Source organism: Pocillopora damicornis, chromosome 5, assembly GCF_964200805.1.
Source record: "Pocillopora damicornis chromosome 5, jaPocDami1.2, whole genome shotgun sequence".
In the NCBI taxonomy this organism is placed as follows: Eukaryota; Metazoa; Cnidaria; class Anthozoa; order Scleractinia; family Pocilloporidae; genus Pocillopora; species Pocillopora damicornis.
Window position 1 is genome coordinate 6,853,549 of NC_142674.1, and position 21,295 is coordinate 6,874,843.

The 21,295-nt window shown below is 37.9% G+C and overlaps 2 protein-coding genes and 2 pseudogenes across 2 annotated transcripts; 1 reads left to right on the top strand and 3 right to left on the bottom strand.

Moving 5' to 3' along the window:
• Positions 1 to 793: 793 nt before the first annotated feature.
• Positions 794 to 2,074, bottom strand: LOC113673547 (uncharacterized; annotated as a pseudogene).
• A 321-nt stretch (positions 2,075 to 2,395) lies between these two features.
• LOC113673556 (uncharacterized) lies at positions 2,396 to 5,513 on the top strand (annotated as a pseudogene).
• A 3,638-nt stretch (positions 5,514 to 9,151) lies between these two features.
• Positions 9,152 to 10,427, bottom strand: LOC149044902 (uncharacterized). Its single transcript, XM_089206867.1, has one exon. It carries the CDS (start codon positions 10,405 to 10,407, stop codon positions 9,484 to 9,486), a length of 924 nt encoding a protein of 307 aa, XP_089062993.1. The 5' UTR covers positions 10,408 to 10,427; the 3' UTR covers positions 9,152 to 9,483.
• Positions 10,428 to 16,035: 5,608 nt separating this feature from the next.
• Positions 16,036 to 17,731, bottom strand: LOC149044903 (uncharacterized). The gene has a single exon (XM_089206860.1). It carries the CDS (start codon positions 17,144 to 17,146, stop codon positions 16,133 to 16,135), a length of 1,014 nt encoding a protein of 337 aa, XP_089062986.1. The 5' UTR covers positions 17,147 to 17,731; the 3' UTR covers positions 16,036 to 16,132.
• Positions 17,732 to 21,295: the final 3,564 nt, after the last annotated feature.

The window sequence follows — 21,295 nt, forward strand, 5'->3', positions numbered from 1 at the left end:
ATTCCTTCTTTCAGTAAGGAAGACGTCGTTGAATGAGAACTTTAAAAATTGAAAATTTAGTCCATAATTCTGTTAATATTCATAATTCAATTCATTTTTCCATCTTGAGCCTCTAGCGCCATCCCACTGTGCGTTTTTTTAAGGGAAATTGACGATTTATTTATTTTTATTCATTAATTAAGTCGACTATTCTTGTCAGTAAAGGGCTATTGTGTTTATATGATAAACAAAATAATACAAGATTTTATAAATAATGGGTGGGGTGCTTTAAGACATTTAGGTGTTTAAAAACCTGAAAAATTTTGTTTGATATTGCTCGAAACAAAATGTAAAGCAACCGGATCCTAATGAGCATCCTCTTCAAAACTCCAGTTTTCCTTTTCCCTAACTTTTGTCTTTCGATATTTTCTTACTTGGGTTAAAGATAGATTTTCATGTTTTCCTTTGATATAGATAAATGATATTGTCCATCAACTGATAGAAGTCTTCAAGTTCTCTTGAATAGAGTGAACCTCACAGAACTTCTTCGCGTAAATGTAAATTTATGTACAAGTTTAATTCACTTTCCCAATCGTCACTGATACATGTAGAATATAGTTCCATTGTTCAAGAGAGGAAAAAGGATTAAGACAAAGTCATCTACGGTCACCTGCTATTAAAATTAACTGCCATTTCAGCGCAATTCACAAGTCCTAGAGTTAAAAGGTCCTTTCTATCACACAAATACGACTGGATACAACACAATAATCTGATCTATACAAGATGTAATCGGGAAACATGGAAAATTTAATTGTAAGCTATATGGACAGTTTTCAGAACCGAAAACAAAACTATAGAGGAAACAAAAAGTAGTCTACTCACATCAGGTTACAAGAGACTGATTAAAATGGGAATTTGTTGCTGGAGTGCATTTTGAGAACTTAATGTGAAATTGAGGAGCTACAGCCTACAGCTACAGCTACAGCTACAAACTACGTGGTCTCCTCGGTTTCCTCGGTTTCCTTGGTCTCCTTGGTCTCCTTGGTCTCCTTGGTCTCCTTGGTCTCCTTGGTCTCCTTGGTCTCCTTGGTCTCCTTGGTCTCCTCGGTCTCCTTGGTCCCCTTGGTCTCCCTGCTGTCCTTGATGTCCTTGGTCTCCTTGCTGTCCTTGGTCTCCTTGGTTTCCATGTCTAACCCGACGTAAATCGCGTAGATCATGAATTTCTATACTGAAAGGGACTATTCCTATGCCATTCTTGGCAATGAAGATGGACTCGTCTTTGCCAAACATAGAGAACACCACCACACGAATAACCAATAAAGGTACATTTACGCAAACTATTTGAACAATTTTGCGATACAATTTGGTACGGAAACGAGGTTTCCACCAATCTTTGGTGAATCTAGTTTCTTCCATTTGCTAGGGAGATACCAACATGATAAAACCGAAGCAAGGCTGAACGCGAACATTGCTGTACTGAATGCTTTGGGTATTCCGAGGTCGTACTCTCTTCCTTCTAACACGATATGTATCATCTCGACTCTATCGAACAGCTCGATGGTCATGGGTAACCACAAATAGGAAAACAATCTTTGTTTCTTTATGATTTTCGTGTGAATCGTCGAGATCGCCTGTGTTTGGCAACAGTAGTAGCAGAAGTGGTGTAATGCACAGAATCGCCTTAAATACGTTTGGACTCAAAAACTCGGTCTTGCTGATTCTATCTCCGAGCATTATTACTGCCATTGCGATGTTTACAACCAAAGCCACGATATACAGACCCCAAATTCGAAACAGCCAACCAAGGTACAGCGATTTGAAATATAGACACACAATCCAAGCAACAACTGCTGAGCCAAAGGAAAAGGCTATGAAATACCAACTATATTTGCCCTCATACTTCGCGAGATAAGCAGATAGAAGTATGCTCTGTATAGTTATCAGACCTAAGAAAGCCACTCTTCTGAGAAATGTTGAAAACGAAGCCATATTATGTCTGACAGCTGTTTGAAACTAGAAGAAGCAAATTGTGTTGACTACTGCAATAGTAATTGATACTGTACATTTGTAAGAAAAACTTCGCAGTGAATGAGGAAACGCCTCATCTATCCTGATCAAATGATGCAAGAATGAATTACCCGAATATTCCAGAAGTTTAAATGCACAAACTGATTACATACGTAATTTGGTCGCTGCTGAAGACTTGATATTCCTATCTAGCTTCCTTAATCAGCGGTTCTGGCTTTTTATTTGTATTTGTTCACATCTGCTTTTCTCGGAATAGATTATTTCACTGTATTGCACTTTCAAGAAAACTTTCTTGAAATCGGCGTAGAGTTTATTTCGATGCAATTATTTTAGCATCAACTTTGTTATTGGACTTTCTTGAAGAAACGCTTAAAAGGATATCTTTCTCATGGCCTCATGCTTAGTCTACATTGGTAGATTCATTTTCTTCGTCTTAGCAGGCCTCCAGGCCTACTCGCTGGCTTTGTATCTTGCAAAATACAAACAAAAAGATGGTTTCTATGGATTGGTCGCCCTGTACGCTTCTGCAATTGTTCTAAGGCTTTACATCATGTTCGACTACAAGAAATTACAATTGTTATTAGCTGTTTGGACGTGCTATATATCGTTGGTTACGTAATCTTCGTTGAGATCATATTTGGAGGTGACAAACCGATTAAAGATAACCTTGACAAAGCTAAATTCTTCGGTCCAAACATTCTAAAGACGACACTTTGCCGTGTCCTGGTGATTTTTTCGTTGCTTTCAAGTACGGGAAGGGATTGCATCGTCTACCGAGACCTGATCTGGCAGTTGTCTCTCCGAATGACGTTGGATCTCTTCGATGGAGTGGAAAAGCTGGTCATTATCGAAGAGAATAAATAGAGCCATGGCGATTAGTAAGCTAGATTTTGAGTAATCAGTATGGTGCCTGTGATCGGGATAATTTAATTTAATTGATGTTCGTCTTTTAATGGAAGAGGAAGTGTTACCTAAGTTTTCTTTTGTTTTTTTTATCGTAGTTTTCTACATATGTACTCATCCATTAGAGTGAATCTGCATAACCCGTTCGTTATAAGCTAATGCTGAGTTTGTCACTAGATGCTAAGGAAAGAAACATTTATGAACGGTTGTGAACATCTAATCAAATACATCTTCACCGCTAAATTTGGCCGTGAAAATTCCCAATCAACCAATGCTGCAATAGCTAATGATTTTCGTCGGGTGGTGCATGGTGACTGTAAAGTCACAGAAATCGGAAAAAGGCGAGTATATTCAAAAGCTCCACACGAATGTTAGCACTTTCGTGACCTCTCCGCTCCACAGAATTTTCTTGACATTATTACATGTGTTATCAGGTCTGAAATCATATGCGCATATGAGCGATTTCAAAATCAAAGTGTGCGGCACGAGGCACGAGTTTAGACACCACTTTATTACGTCCATTTTGAAATGGCAAGATTTAGGCCTTCAGATACAGGACATTTTAGTCTGTAAAAATGCTTTTTTGATCCAGTAGTGAGCTGGTCTTCAAAAGGCTGCAAAAGCCGTTTTTCAATTTCATTGGGTGGGAGAAAGATGCAATTTAGAGAAAAAAAGGTGCTTTTTGTAAATAAATCGCACCGATAAGAGCCAATCAGATTACAAGGATCACCAGTGATTTCAAAATCGATGTAATAAAACTAGTATCGTGTCTTTTCCCCCATTTTTGAAACATGTAAAGTTATGGTGATCCTTCTTTTATGGTTTCTGTGCCTCCCGCAGGACCAGAAGGCCCATTCGAAAAGTAAAGCCGCCAGTTCTTTTCCTCGAAATTGCCTAGATGTTTCTGTGTGGTAGCACAAAAGTTGATCATGGATGTCCGATCAATTTGGTGACGATTACAATAAAAGATTGAGGAACGCCGACTTAAGTTTGCATCTGGTTTCATAATTACTTTGGGTGGCAACACGAGGGATAATTTCCTAATTACTCCACAACTAAAATTAAGTAGTAAGTAATTAATTAATTTAATTAAGTAAACATATCGATTGTGAGGTGGGGGCAGAAGAAGAATGGCACTTAGACTAGGAACTTTTTAAAGCAATTTAAAGAATAGACGGGGTGGCTCGAGGAAGGTGAAAGGTGCAACTCACAAAGGGAATTTGGGAAATGAAACGAAACACTAAGGGACGAAATCAAAGAACAAGCCAAGTCATATATCGTGCATTCTTTATCGTGACTATCGCCTGATGATTTTTTCTATTGTTATCTAAGCCACAGTTTATTGTTAGTAGCTGCTTTATTTTGCATGTCTTTAAGTTGGGTGCCTTTTAGTCCGTTACCTGATCCCTGCCTTTCTTTGTCAACTAACAATGTTGGTTGAGTAGTGGTAATGTTAAATAAGAAAGTAGAAGAAATAACTGTCTGTATTGGCGGGCAAACTCATTTCTGGTTTACTTTAAGAAACATGCAGTTGTATCGATCTAAGTTTGAAATACGTGTTTAGGAGCAAAGATACCGTCATCGATGTATAATGTGCATGTAAACGACCTCATTAGTTAGTAATTTTGTTACCCGTGTTTGCCGAGACAGAAACGGTAGCATCTTGGATAATTGGGTACATAAAGTCAGGAGGCTTTCCAGGAAAACTTGAGATCCGTTAGTCTTTGATAATTTTTTTTTCCTGAGAAATAGAAGAAATTTGTTCTAAAGACGCATCTTTAGATTGGTTATCAATTTAAAGTCCTCATTACGGGGTGAACGGAGTTTTTCAGTGTCTGAGCAGTCCTCTTAAGTCTACCACAACAAGAGCAATTTGAGTCTTAAAATGTCTCAATCGTTGTTGGCTTGCCTCCTTCGCTTCGTATCCAACACGCTACGAAAATCAAAATGGCGGGTATACATTTCTTCTCTCTACATCCCATCCTTTACTCTCTGGTTTATCGTTGTGTGCAATGATAACCTCATCACTTGGGTACCTTCCGTTTGGGATCTGTACGTATGGCTTGCTTTAGTGCCATAATTGGAGTCATATTTGGGCGAATCAAAGACAGAAGCGAAAAGGATTTGTTCTTTAATTTGGCCCGGATCTCTTGAAGATGACACTTTGCCTAATTCCGCTCCTTTTGTTGCTGTGGCTTAACACATTTGAAACGAAAAGTGAAGACAGAGAGCTCTTATTAAAGCTAATCTTCCAAATAACATTAGATTTTTTGGACGGAATTGAAATGCTGCAAGTTATTCCGGAGGTAAATGACCTTGGCATTCCCAAGCGCTTTGAGGAAGCTATCATTACCTTCGTTTGCATAAGTTTTATGCTTTCGTATTTTCAATTAGTTGAGAACAAGATTTCGGACAAGTCTATTTACAAATAATCAGCCATCATCGGTATCACCTTTCAGTTTTTACTTGCTAATTTTGTGTTTTTAGGCCTTCGATTGGCTCTGTGCTTTAAGTTCAAGAGAGATGCGTCAATATTCATTGCCAAAAATGGCATTTTGATCATTGGATTTTGGAGATTTTTCAGTGTTGTAACGAAGAGCTAAGAAGTTAGGGAGTCTAGGAGCTCAGAGAGACTGAACTGTTCAATCAAACGCGAAATCACACATTCGACAACTTTAAGTTCCTTTGCACAGTTATGTATCTTTCTAGTTTGTTTAACATTTCACCGTTTGATTTCCAGCTCCAAGAAATGTCGTAACAAAACAAGTGAAAAAAATACCATATTTTTTTCACGTGTATTTGATATCCCCAATCAGCTGCTGACACGTCACTTGCCTTTTGCGCCACTCGGTCAGGTCAGATGAATGAAAGGCAAAGCCTTCGCCATTCTCAATCCAAGGTAGTTTGTGGAAATTTACTCGGATCATGGCGGCTAACACTGAAATATCCGTATCACTTACAGACAGTGACGTTCAAACTTTCTGAGAAGGGAATGAAAAACCGAAAGTAACAGCATTTGTCGCGGCTGAGAGCGAAAATCGACGACTGGAAGATTTGCCATGGGCCGATGGGGCCATTTACCAGAAAGATTTCTTCTGTCGGTAAAGACAAAGTCGATGGATGAGAATTTTGTACATTGAAAATTACGCCCATAATTATTTTTGTAATCATGACTCAACGTATTTTTCCATCTTGAGCCATGGCACCAACCCACTGTGTGATTTCTATTGGGGACTTGTCGATTTCTTTATTTTCATTCACTAATAAAGTCGGCTTTTCTCTTCAGTAAAGGGCTATTGTGTTTATATGATAGACAAAATAATACATGATTTTATAAATAATTGGTGGGGTGCTCTCACTCATTTGAGTGTTTTAAAAACCTGAAATATCTTGTTTGATATTGCTTAAAATAAAATGTAAATCAACCGGATCCCTAATAAGCATTCTCTTCAAAACTCCAGTAGTTTTCCTTTTCCTTTTCCCGTTCAAACTTTCCTAGAAGGGAAAGAAAACCGTTATACGCAAAAAAAAAAATCAAAAGTTACGTATTTATTGGCTTTGGTAATAACATTTCTCTTGGCCGAGATCCAAGATCGGCAACTGAAAGATTTACAACAGGCCGATTTGGCCGATTACCTAAAAGATTTCTTTTGTCAGTAAGGACGAAGTCGATGAATGAGATTTTTTCAAATTAAAAATTACGTCCATAATTGTTTTTTCAATCGTGATTTAACACATTTTTCCATCTTGAGCCTTGTCACCAACCCACTGTGCGATTTTTATTGGGGAATTGTCGATTTCTTTATTTTCATTCATTGATAAAGTCGGCTTTTCTCGTCAGTAAAGGGCTATTGTGTTTATATGATAAAACAAAATAATACATGATGTTATAAATAATTGGTGGGGTGCTCTAAGTCATTTGAGTGTTTTAAAACCTGAAAAATTGTGTTAGATATTGCTTAAAACTAAATGTAAATAAACCGGATCCCTAATGAGCATTCTTTTCAAAACTCCAATTTTCCTTTTCCCTAATTTGTTTTCGTTTGTATTTTCTTACTTTTCGTGATAAAGATGATTTTCATGTTTTTCTTTGATATGGATTAATGATATTGTCCATCAACTGATACATGACCTCAGGCTCTCTTGAAAAGAGTGAACCTCACACAACTTGTTTGCATAAATGTGAATTCATTCACATGTTCAATTACTTTCCTAATCGGGGCTGATACATGTAGAAAACAGTTCAATTATTCAAGAGAAGAAAAATAGTTAAGTCATAATCATCTAGATACACCTAATACAAAAATTAACTGCCATTTCAGCGTAATTCACAAACCGTACAGTTCAAAAATCCTTTCTATCACATACATACGACTGGATACAACACAATAAACTGTTCTATAAAAGATATATTCATTGTAAACTCTATGTACAGTTTGCAGAGCCGAAAAAATTAAACTAGAGAGGAAACAAAAAATAGTCTGCTCACAATAGGTTACAGGAGACTGATTTCAATGGGAGTTAGTTGCTTGCAAAATGTAAGACAAAATTAATAGTGCATTTTGAGATCTTAACACGAAATCGAGGAGCTACAAAAATGTACTTATTCTCTAAACTACTTGGTATCGGTCCAACCCGGCGTAAACTGTATAGATTATGAATTTCCAAAACAGAAAGTACTATTGCTATGCCATTCTTAGCACTGAAGATGAACTCATCTTTGCCAAACATAAAGAACACCACCGCACGAATAACCAAGAATGGTACATTTATGCAAACTATTTGAACAATATTGCGGTACAATGTGGTATGGAAACGAATCTCGGCCCCTTTTCGGTGAGTTTAGTTTCTGTCTAGTTTTCTGTTTTAGTTTTAGTTTCTAGTTTTCTATCATGAGCCAGCTGAAGTGGCTTGGCAGTGAGCATTCAGACTGTCAGAAAAAAAAACAGCTGTCTCACAGGAGTTGTAAGTTGATTGGTTGGTTGATAACTTAATTTATCATACAAAGTATGGTGTTATAAAGGATTTCCTGCCCCGAGAAATTCTGTTACAAAACACGTGAAAAAATACCATATTTTTTCACGTGTATTTGTTGTCGCCAATCAGCAGCTGACACGTCACTCGCCTTTCACGCCACTCGGTCAGGTAAGATGAATGAACGGCAAAACCTTTGCCATTCTCAATCCAAGGTAGTTTGTGGGAATTTTCTGAGATTACGGCGGCTAACACGGAAAAATCCGTATCACTTACAGACAGTGACGTTAAAACTTTTCTAGAAGGGAAAGAAAACCAGTATTCGAAAAGAAAAACCGAAATGTATGTATTAAGTGGCTTTAATAACAGCATCTCTCGCGGGTGAGAGCGAAAAGTGGCGACTGGAAGATTTGCCACCGACCGATGTGGCCGTTTTTGTTTTGATTGTTTTTGTTATCATGATTCAACGCATTTTCCTTAGCGCCAACCCACTGGGCAATTTTTATTGGGGAATAGTCCATTCCTTTATTTCGGCTTTTCTCGTCAGTAAAGGGCTATTGTGTTTATACGATAAACATAATTATACATGATTTTATAAATAATTGATGGGGTGCTCTAAGTCTTTAAGTGTTTTAAAAACCTGAAAAATTTTATTTGATAAATGTAACCGGATCCCTAATGAGCATTCTCTTCAAAACTCCAGTTTTCCTTTTCCCCAATTTTTTTTCTTTTGTAAAAAAATTAATACAAACTACGGTGTTATAAAAGGATTTCCTGCCCCGAAAAATTCTTTAACAAAACACGTGAAAAAATACCATATTTTATACCACGTGTATTTGTTATCGCCAATCAGCAGCTGACACGTCACTCGCCTTGCGCACCACTCGGTCAGGTTAGATGAATGAACGGCAAAACCTTCGCCATTCTCAATCCAAGGTAGTTTGTGGGAATTTTCTGGGATTATGGAGGCTAACACTGAAAAATCTAAAACAAAGATAGTTTTTCATGTTTTCCTTTGATGTAGATTGCCCATCAACTGATATAAGACTTCAAGTTCTCTGGAAAAGAGTGAAACTCACAGAACTTCTTTGCGTAAACGTGAATTTATTTACATGTGTAATTCACTTTCCTAATCGTCGCTGATACATGTAGAGTATAGTTCCATTATTAAAAGGAAGAAAAAGAATTAAGGCAGTCATCTAGGTACACCTGCTACAAAAATTAATTGCCATTTCAGTGCAATTCACAAGCCCTGCGATTCAAAAATCTTTTCTATCATATATATACGACTGGATACAACACAGTAAACTGAACTGTATAAGATATATTTGGAACACGTGAAAATATTAATTGTAAGCTCAACATACAGTCTGCAGAACCGAAAAAACCATAGACGAAACAAAAAGCAGTCTACTCACATCAGGTTACAAGAGACTGATTAAAATTGGAATTTGTTGCTTGCAAAATGTAATACAAAAACAAGAGTGCATTTTGAGATCTTAACATAAAATTGAGGAGCTACAAACTACAACTACAGCTACAAACTTGGTCTACTTGGTCTCCCTGATCCCTTTAGTGTCCTTGGCGCTATTGGTCTCCTTAGTCTCCTTGCTGTTCTTGGTCTCCTTGGTGTCCTTGGTGTCCTTGGTGTCCTTGGTGTCCTTGGTCTCCTTGGTGTCCTTGGTCTCCTTGGTGTCCTTGGTCTCCTTGCTGTCCTTGGTCTCCTTGTCTAACACGACGTGAATGGCGTAGATTACGAATTTCCATAATGGAAAGTACTATTCCTATGCCATTCTTGGCAATGAAGATGGACTCGTCTTTGCCAAACACAGAGAACACCACCGTACGAAAGACCAAGAAAGGTACATTTACGCAAACTATTTGAACAATATTGCGATACCATTGGGTGTGGAAACGAATCTTCGCCTCATCAGGGGTGATTTTAATTTCTGTCATGTGCCAGGGAGATACCAACACGATAAAACCGAGGCAAGCCAACGCGATAATTGCTGTACTGAATGCTTTGGGTATTTCAAAGTCGCACTCTCTTGCTTCTAACACGATATCTATCATCTCGACTCCATCGAACAGATCGACGGTCATGGGAAGACACAGATAGGAAACAATCTCTGTTTCTTTATAATTTCCGTGTGAATCATTGAGATCGCCTGTGTTTAGCAACAGTAGTAAGACAATTGGTGTAATGCACAGAATCGCCTTCAATGCATTTGGACTCAAAAACTCGGTCTTGCTGATTCTATCTCCGACGAGTACTACTACCATTGCAATGTTTACAACCAAAGCCACAATATACAGACCCCAAATTCGAAAGAGCCAACGAAGGCACAGCGATTTAAAAGATTTCCATACCCAAACAACAACCGCTGGGACAAAGGAAATAACCATGAAATACCAATTGGATTTGCCTTCATATTTCGCGAGATAAGCAGATAGAAACATGCTCTGTGTAGTTATCAGAACGAAGAGAGCCAATCTTCCGAGCGTTGCTGAAAACGAAGCCATAATTATGTCTGACAGCTGTCTGAAACAAGAAGAAGCAAATTGTGCTGATCACTACAATAGGAAATGATACCGTACATTTAGCAGCGAATGAGGAAACGCCACATCTATCCTAATCAAATGATGCAAAAGTAAATTACCCGAATGTTCCAGAAGCTCAGATGCACAGACTGATTGCATACGTAATTTGGTCGCTGCTGGAGACTTGATATTCCTATGTAGCTTCTTTAATAAGCGATTCTGGCTTTTTATTTCTATTTGTTCACACCTGCTTTTCTGGGATAAGATTTCTTCATTAAATTTCACTTTCTAGGAAACTTTCTTGAATTCGGCGTAAAGTTTATTTTGATGCAATAATTATAGTATCAACTTTGTTATTGGACTTTCTCGAAGAAACGCTTATCGTAGAAAAAACCTTTTCAAAAAGAATACCTTTCTCATGGCCTCATACTTAGTCTACATTGGAAGATTCCTTTTCTGCAGCAAACAAATGAGTAAGCTCTCACAACTTCAAATTAAAAAATTTGAATTTACTCAAAATTATTTTCCTTGCCGTTTCCTTAATGAACAGAGGTAAATCTTCGAACAAGAACGAGTCGTCGATCAGAGTGAATTACACTTTCCGTTAGATCATTGACTCTTTTTGAAGAAAACATTGTCATGACAGTCCTTGCCAAACTGGTGCTGTTGTTTTTCAAATCTTCTTGCGCTTTTTCTTCTTATGCGCTCTCTAATTGACAGGTGTCAGATTGTCACAGGTACTTGTAAAAATAATGTTTCAAAGTTTGTTAAGAAGTCTTTTAAATCACCTTTATCGTTGCGGAAATGAAAATGCTTCGGTGAGGCATCTCTCTTTAATTTGCATCACCTCTATTTTAACCAGTTACTCGGTCAAAAATTGTTCAGTTTATGGAAGATCTTGCCGTATTTACAGCCCTAAATCATTCGGGTTCTTTCGGAAAGAATCTCGTCAAGTTAAAAAAAAATAAACATGTTATTTACCGGCTAAGGGTCGGTCCGTATGGTGAAAAACTGTCAACCTCGGTCTTGAAAATGCTGCCGTCGGCCAACGGCCTCGGGCAGTATTTTCAAGACCTCGGTCAAAGTTTTTCACCATACGGCAAATAACATATATGTATATCTTTTTTTAATCTGCGATTCTGGCTTTTTTTCACATCTGCTTTTCTTGGAACAGATTATTTAATTGTATTACACTTTCTAGGAAACTTTCCTAAATTCGGCGTAAAGTTTATTTCCATGCAATTATTATAGTATCAACTTTGTTATTGGACTTTCTTGAAGAAACGCGTATCGTAGAAAAACCTTTCGAAAAGGATATCTTTCTCATGGCCTCATACTTAGTCTACATTGGCAGATTCCTTTTCCTTGTCTTAGCAGGCCTCCAGGCCTACTCGCTGGCTTTGTATCCTACAAAATACAAACACAAAGATAGTTTCTTTGGATTGGTGTCCCTGTACTTTCCTGCAATTGTTCTGCAATGCTTGCATTCGTCTTTATCAGCCTTCTGGTGTCTCAACTGTTCGGGATAAAGATAAGAGGTTCCGGACGGTGGAAAACTCGCAGATGGACAGCTAGTTTGAGCACAATTAACAATTAGTAAGCTAGATTTTGAGTAATCAATATAGTGCCTGTGATCTGGATAATGTTGTTGTAACGAACTTAATTGACGTTGGAAGAAGAACTGTATAGCTGATGACTTTCTTGGGGGGGGGGGGGGGTGCATGGTGACTGTTGAGTCCCACAAATCCGTAAAAAGGCCGAGTATTTTCGAAAGCTCCACATGTTTGTGTGCACCTTCATGACCTTTCGGCTCCATAGAATTCTCTTGGCAATATTTTATGTATTATTAGGTCTGAGGTCATATATGCGCATATGAGTAATTTTAAATTTAAAGGACTGTGCAGCACGAGTTTGATTGCACGAAACGAAGTTCAAACACCACTTTATTACATCCAGTTTGAAATGACAAAATTCAGTTCCTCGGATACAGGACTTTTTAGTCTGTGGAAATGCTTTTTTTATCTAGCAGCGAGCTGGTCTTCAGAAATTTTCAAAACTGAGTCCTTTTTCAATTTCATTGGGTGGGAGAAAGATGCAATTTAGGGGAAAAAGGTGCTTTTTGTGAATAAATCGCACCATTAGAGCCAATCAGATTACAAGGATCAGCAGTTACTTCAGAATGGATGTAATAAAAACCAGTGTCGTGTCTTTTCTTCAATTTTTGAAGCGTGTAAAAGAATGATAATTCTTTTTCTTTTTTTCTTTTTCTTTTTTTTCTTTTTCTTTTTTTTTTGGGGGGGGGGGGGAAGGGGGGTTTGCGCCTCCCGCAGGGTGAGTAGGCTTGTTCGAAAAATAAAATGCTGGTTCTTTTCCTCGAAATTGCACATATGTTGATGCTGGATGTCCAATCAATTTGGTGTCGATTACATTAAAAGATAGAGGAACGGCGACTTAAGTTTGCACCTGGTTTCATATTTATATTGGGTGACAACACAAAGGAAAGTTTCCTAATTGGTAATACTCCACAACTAAAAAATTAAGTAGACTTTCACGTGTCGATTGAGAGGTGGGGGCAAAAGAAGAATGCTAGCTATACTAAGAAAATTTTAAAGCAATTTAAGGACTGGACGGAATGGCTTGAGGATGATGAAAAGTCCAACTCACAGAGTGAATTTGGGAAATCAACGAAAATCGTAAATATTTGGGCGAATCGAAGACAAAATCGAAAAGGATTTGTTCTTTAGCCCGGATTTCTTGAAGATGACACTTTGCCTAACTCCGCCGTTTTTTTTTTTTTTAACTCTCAATTTAAAAAAGTCTAAAGATTCTGAACTAAAGAGACTTTTAATTCGCTGAAAATCTGGACCTGTCAAATGAGCCATTTCCGAGAAACCTTGCAAGGTGACGTATGGAATTTCTAAGAAAAATGTTGCATAGCAATGATTCGGGGATTCCCCGAATACCACTCATTTCCACGGATTGCGTCATGTAATAATTGTCCTAAATGTAATAAAGTCCTAAATGTAATTACATTTGGTCCTAAATGTAATAAGCTTCCAATGCAATCGTTTAACTCCGCCAGTGCATTCGTGTTATAGCGGACATTCTCATTGAGATGTCAAAGTGACAGCTGTTGCACCGAAAAATCCTCTGACCAGTATTCATGTCACATTGGGGGCTCACTGATATCAATCAGCGTGTTCCTATTAGCTAGACTTAAGTGGAGAAGCACTGGCTACAAACCGTTTTACTGATGATCAATCGGTATCAAAGGACAGCGGCCAAAACAATAAGTCCGCTGACCAATATCTCTCCATTCATATATCACTGGCTCAGACTCTTAAGTACAATAGATTTTGGAAAAATGTGATAACGTAATACTAGTGTGATCAGAGATTTAGAGTTAACAAGTCATAAACCAAATTAAAACTTAGACAAGGGATTCCGCTGACTCGTAGGTCAGACAATTCGCAAGCTCGGATATACATTTTTTGAACCTAGGATATTGCATTTCTAGCCCTCTATGGCTTTACTCCACCTCGGTAATCAGTTCATGTACCATGTAACTATAAGTGGACACTGTTGAGCTTTCTTTTTTCATATATTTGTTTATCTATTCATTTTCTCCCCTCACAGCGGGCAGAAGAGATGAAGAAAAAAAGTGAAATAAAAACTTGAGATCGACTATGGAATATATGTTCTCTCTTGACCAATCTTATTCGGTCAAGATGACTTCCCTTTCCATGTAATTTGGTTCATAAAGTGTTAACTTCAACACTGATCACACAAGTATATGGTCAAAATCTGTTGCACTAAAGAGTCGGAGCCAATGATATAAAGAGAAGTATTGGTCAGCGTTCTCATTGTTTTGACATCTGTGAATTTGGAATTACGTCTGGTGTTTTGACTGTAATTTGGAAAGCTTTGTTTGCTAAGTGGATAAAGATAAAGCAGATGTAGTCTTTGAAATTCATAAATATTTCGTCCATGAAATATTATGCAAATTCACGCCTAAAATTGAAGCGAACCGTAATTTCAGCTTTTTGTTTACATAAGTTTGGGTGATATTTAAAAGTAAAAGTCGGTCTTCTTAAAGCGAAGACATTGTTCACTAAAGGGAAAGGTTTCTTCGATTTCTTTTCCGATCAGGCAGTGTTCGATCCCTGATCTCCCTTGGATCACAGACGCTGCGATTCTTCTCCGCATTCCAGCCGTCAAAGGAAACGATCACGTAATCATCGTTTACTTCTTCAACAATGCACGCGCACCAAACTCCTTCTTCATCGACTGCTTCAGCCTTGAAGCCCACAGTTTGTGGAAGCGCCATCACGTTTTTAGTCAACCGTGCGTTTAGGTCATGCGATCAATGAGACGCTAGAATTACCCTGGGTAATTCTAGCGCCTCATTGCGCATGTGTCGATTAAAATCGGAATTCTTAATCAATTACACACTTTGTCCGCGTTGAAAACGTCATGTGAATGAACGGCAAGACCTTCGCCATTCTCAACCCAGGGTAGTTTGTGGGAATTTTCTGGGATTATGGCGGCTAACACTGAAAAATCCGTATCACTTACAAACAGTGATGTTCAAACTTCCTTAGAAGGGAAAGAAAACCAGTATACGAAAAGAAAAACCGAAATGTATGTATTTAGTGGCTTTGGTAACAGCATTTCGCGCGGCTGAGAGCGAAAATCGGCGACTAGAAAATTTGCCACAGGCCCATTTGGCCGTTACCTGAAAGATTTCTTCTGTCGGTAAAGACAATGTCGATGAAAGAGAATATTGTGCACTGGAAGTTACGTCCATTATTGTTTTTGTAATCATGATTCAACGCATTTTTCCATTTCGGGCCTTTAGCGTTAACCCACTGTGCGAAGGGGAATTGTCGATTTCTTTATTTTTATTCGTTAATGAAGTCGGCTTTTCTTTTCAGTAAAGGGCTATTGTGTTTATGTAATAAACAAAATAATACATGATTTTATAATTAATTGGTGGGGTGCTCTAGGTCATTGTGTTTTAAAAACCTACAAAATGTTTTTGGTATTGCTCGAGACAAAATGTAAATCAACCGGATCCCTAATGGGCATCCTCTTCAAAACTCCAATTTTCCTTTTCCCTACATTTTTCCTTTTGTATTTTCAAACTTTTCGTGACAAAGATAGTTTCTGTTTTCCTTTGATATAGATTAAAGATAATGTCCATCAACTGACACAAGACTTCAAGTTCTCTTGAAAAGAGTGAACCTGACAGGACTTCTTTGCGTAAATGTGAATTTATTTACATGTTTAATTCACTTTTCTAATCGTGGCTGATACATATAGAATGTAGTTCCATTATTCAAGACAGGAAAAAGAATTAAGGCCGTCATCTAGGTACATATGATACAAAAATTAACTGTCATTTCAGCGCAATTCACAAGCCCTGGAGTTCAAAACTCCTTTCTATCACATATATACGACTGGATACAGCACAATAAACTGATCTATATAGGATACATTTGAGACACATGAGAAATTAATATTAAGCTCTATGTAAAGTTTTCAGAACCGAAAAAAAACTATAGAGGAAACAAAAAGTAGCCTACTCACATCAGGTTACAGGAGTCTAATTAAAATGGGAATTTGTTGCTTGCAAATACTAATACAAAAATTTAAGTGCATTTTGAGATCTTGACGTGAGATTGGGGAGCTACAAAATGTACTTATTCTAAACTACTTGGTCTCCTTGGTCTCCTTGATCTCCTTGGTCTCCTTGGTCTCCTTGATCTCCTTGGTCTCCTTGGTCTCCTTGATCTCCTTGGTCTCCTTGGTCTCCTTGATCTCCTTGGTCTCCTTGATCTCCTTGATCTCCTTGATCTCCTTGGTCTCCTTGGTCTCCTTGGTCTCTTTGGTCTCTTTGGTCTCTTTGGTCTCCATAGTCTCCCGGTCCAACCCGATGTGAATGGCGTAGATCACGAATTTCCATAAGGGAAAGTACTATTCCTATGCAATTCTTGGCAATGAAGATGGACTCGTCTTTGCCAAACATGAACACCACCGAACGAATAACCAAGAATGGTACATTTACGCAAACCATTTGAACAATGTTGTGGAATATTGCAGTACGGAAACGAGTTTTCGACCCCTTTAGGGTAAGTTTAGTCTCTACCATTTGCCAGGGAATTACCAACATGATGAAACTGACGCTAGCCGACGCGATCATTGCTGCACTGAATGCTTTAGGTATTCCAAAGTCATGCTCCCTCGCCTCTAACACGATATCTATCATCTCGACTCCATCGAACAGATCGACGGCCATGGGAAAACATAGCTTGGAAACAATCTCTCTTCCTTTCTTACCTTCGGCTGAATCATCGAGATCGCCTGTGTTTAGCAACAGTAGTAGCAGAAGTGGTGTAATGCACAGAATTGCCCTCAATACATTTGGACTTAAAAACTCAGTCTTGCTGACTCTATCCCCGACGATTACTAATACCATTGCGATGTTTGCAACAAAAGCCAAAATATACAGACCCCAAATTCGAAAGAGCCAACGAAGGCACAGTGATTTTAACCGTAGACGATGAATCCAAGCAAAAACTGCTGGGCCAAAGGAAAAGGCCATGAAATACCAATTGGATTTGCCTTCATACTTAGTGAGATAGGCAGACAGAAAGATACTCTGTGTAGTTATCAGAACGAAGAAAGCCAATCGTCCGAGCCTTGTTAAAAACGAAGCCATATTTATATGTCTGACAGCTGTCTGAAACTAGAAGAGGCAAATTGTGCTGATCACTGCAATCGCTTTAGATACCGTATATTTATAAGAAAAAAACTTAGCAGCGAATGAGGAAACGCCACATCTATCCTGATCAAAAAATGTAAATGTAAATTACCCGAGTATTCCAAAAGCTCAGATGCATACGTAATTTGGTCGCTGCTGGAGACTTTATATTCCTATGTAGCTTCTTTAATCAGCGATTCTGGCTTTTTCTTTGTATTTGTTCACCTCTGCTTTTCTGGGATAAGATTACTTCATTGTATTGCACTTTCTAGGAAACTTTCTTGAATTCGGCGTAAAGTGTACTTCGATGCAATTATTGTAGCATCAACTTTGTTATTGGACTTTCTTATATTTTTCTTATTTAAAAAATGATATTTTTCTCATGGCCTCTTGCTTAGTCTACATTAGCAGGTTCCTTTTCTTCGTCTCAGTAAGCCTACAGGCCTACTCATTGGCTTCGTATCCCGCAAAATACAAACACAAAGATAGTTTTTATGGATTGTTCGCCCGGTTCCGTTTTGCAATTGCTCTAAGGCTTTACATCATTTTCGACCACAAGAACTTACAGCGGTAATTTGGTGTTTGGACGTGTTACATCGTTGGTTTCGTAATTTTGGAGGTGACGAACCGATTGAAGATAACTTTGGAAAGGCATATCTTTGAGATATGATCAATCTGCGAGTGTTGTGGTTGTGACGATTACTAAGCTAGATTTTGAGTAATCAAAGTAGAGTGTCTATGATCTTGATAATATCGTTGTTACGAATCTAAGTGACGTTTGCTCTTCAAATGCAACAGGAAATGTTAACTTCTCTCAAATGTTTGAAATTTTGGGGAGTTTCTTTGCTTGATGAACGGCGTTCAGCTTGCATAATATGATCAATTTGGTCTGACAGTTAGGATTGTAAACTGTTTGGGTCGACAGACCATGAGAGTTTAACAACAACACCCGAAAGCTTTTCTGCATAGTTGTTTCTATCAACTGTTAAAACAAAGCTGTAGAGTTTAAAAATACCAACTCTTTACACTTCCAAAAACATAAAATACACTGTTTAGAGCGGCAAAATAAATGATATTTCGCAAAGAGAAATCTTCTCACAAACGCAAATGTTGTGGTGTCACAAACAGACCATAAAGCAATGAATGAAATCTTCTTGCCTCTCAGAAAAATTTAAACAATACGTCTTTTTTGATTGTGTTTAAGGCGCAATCACCACTTTTTCACTACGCGAAACGCATCCATCAATGTTGCCGAGGTTGCTTCCGCCATTTTGTAACAGGGTCAACAGAAAACTCAAGGAAGCCATGACGATCAATCCTGTCCCAAACTCTTTGGAAATTCTGAGACCATTTTCCTTGCCGTCGGTTACAATGCCCAAGATAACAACTTCACCGAAAAGATCGATAGATAACCAAACGGACAACCGCTGGTACTCTTGAGATTCGACCACATTTCTGGATGTATGCGATTCACTAAAACTGAAAAAACAAAGGTGTAATGCAAAGAACCACTTTCAGACCAGTCCGGTTAGTTATCTTTTTGACAACACTGAGAAGGTATTTCTTGGCCGCAGTTTAATACGAATTTATCCTTGAGTGTCGACAATATCTTTCACGAGTGAGAGATACTATAAAATAGGTCCGCAATGCGTACATGTGTGGCTTACGAAATTGAGCTGCTTTTTTGTATCTGGTGTCTCATTGGGTTTCTATTAGAAGAGCTAATATCTGACTAAGATTAGATAGTTTTCAATATTGATCCTGTTCATCAATAACACAAGATAACTAGCAAATAAACGTCCTGAATTGTTCATTCTGAAGATGAGAGTTATTGGCCAAACTTTGTTATAGAGGTCTCATTTTGACAACAAAGGTTGCACGCGTAACCTGAGGATTTTGGAAATGAAAAAACATTAACATAATCTCCCATAGTGGCCTGATAGATTCAGTCATGATCATATTTACGTAACGATTGTAGGTTGATTGTCTTTTCCAAGGCAAGTGATGTGAAATGAACTCTAGGGAAGCATTTCATGTGAATATTTTTAACATTTTGTGTACCAGTACAAGAGGACAAAACTTTGCAGAAGGGCAGGGACATTTGGGAAATGATGTAATCTACATTAGAAGCCATCGGTAGCTTGATTTGGTTTGAATGTATGACCAATTTTGGACAATACATACATGTAAAGTAACACAATGCTGATTGCAGGTTTCCTTTGTCCATTAGGGCATAAAGTTCAACTTTCAGTTGGTTGAGAGCAAAACGTTTATTATAATTATTGTATTTAGGTTTTGTGGGACTGTATATTCAATAAAGAACACAGAAAAATTTAGTTCAGGTAGGTAGATATGAGGTTGCAAATGGAAGAATCTAGGGGAAAAAGATAGGTGCATTACAAGATCAGAACACAAGCAATATTTTAATGAATTATATGTTGAGATAAGTACTCTGAAGTAACATTACATTAACGTTGCTAATAATTTTAAACCCAATAAGATTTACAATTTGACCTGGAGGTTTTATTTAACAGAAAGTTCAAAAGAGATAGAGTGTCACCATAATAGATTTCAGGAACAGTAATCAGAGACATAACTTAAACACAGCAGAGTTCAGCGTACAGGCAAGTGCATGATGGTATCATATGTTTAAACTATCAGAAGCTTTCAAGTTTTCTTATTACTGAAAGTGTAATTTCATGCCTATGAGTCAACCAAATTAAAGTTATGTGAATGAAATTTAATTTTCTTCCTGACCATGTGGTATAAACAGAAATTCAGGATAAACAAAGTTCCGGTAAATGACTTACGTGAAAAGTGACCGCACAGAGAGTCGATAATGACTCCTAAATTTCAATGTGGCGCGATCCGCACTAAAGGTCCAGACCGTGAAAGGTTGGCCTGTGAGAGCACAACTCCACGCTGTAATCTGCACTTAGAAGACAAGCCGACTGCAGGAAAGCCGGCGTGTGAAATCTTAGCCACAAAGATGAACGAAAAAACTTAATAAAAAAAACGATCTTCGACAGCGTGCTATAGCCACCATTGCCAAATGGTTGCTTTCTGAAGTTTTGAAGCTTACCTAACTTAGCCGAGCGTACACTGGAACCTATCTTCGACGTTAGTAAACCACGTGACAAGCGCTCTGTTCCAGTGACAAATCCAGCCAGGAATAAATATCTCAGATCATGACATAGCGTGGTTTACAATTCGTGTAAGCTGCACAGAAATTGTATCCATCAGCATGAAAATTATGTTCCGTTTAGTCTAGATCTATCCTTACTGAATACGTATTTAAACCAAAAACAATTTTTAAACACGTAAGAACATCGAATGCAGAGAACATCAGTACATAAGATCAGTTCGCAGAAAAGCTACTTCAACCTCCGACTAGATATAAAACAAGTTCTCATTCCAAACAAACAGCAAAGTTCGGTAAAAATAGTTCATTACTCTACTTGCAGTTCTGATATGTACACACGGATAGAAAACACTGTATTCTCAAAGAGCGCATTTCAACTGTGTTTCCTACAAAAAAATCCATTGTGATCTCTACTGCCAGCCAATCATCGAGCACTTTTCAATTGAGTATCGAAAATCAAAACCAAAGTAATCACAACTACTAATCAGAACAAAAGCTTACCATGATTATTAACCAATGAGAACTTAAACTAGAAACAGGCAATCTCCTTAAAGCGCGGGAAATGCGAGTGACCAAGTCATGATTGGTTTTAATTTTACCTTTGATTGCCAATTGTGACACAAGTTTTCTGGACCAATCACATAATGAAGTATGGCTAAACAAAAGCAATCTAGCAGCACTTCGATACTCAGTTGGAAACTGCTCCAACAAAGTTAGTTGGTAATCCGAGCATTCTCATAGTTTATTCTCAGTCATCCTCGGCCTTTGTTCCAAAATTGAAACTGTCTGCAAGAAAAAGTGGCTCAATGAATATAACAATCTCTCCCCTACACTGAAAAATGTCTATAAAAAAATCAAATATCATTGCGTTAAAGCGTAAGCTAAAACATCTCCACGTTGTACGAAATGTTTGCCTCGTCTCCTTACAGCAAAAAAATCAAACGAGACTGTTCATAGCTTCTTTC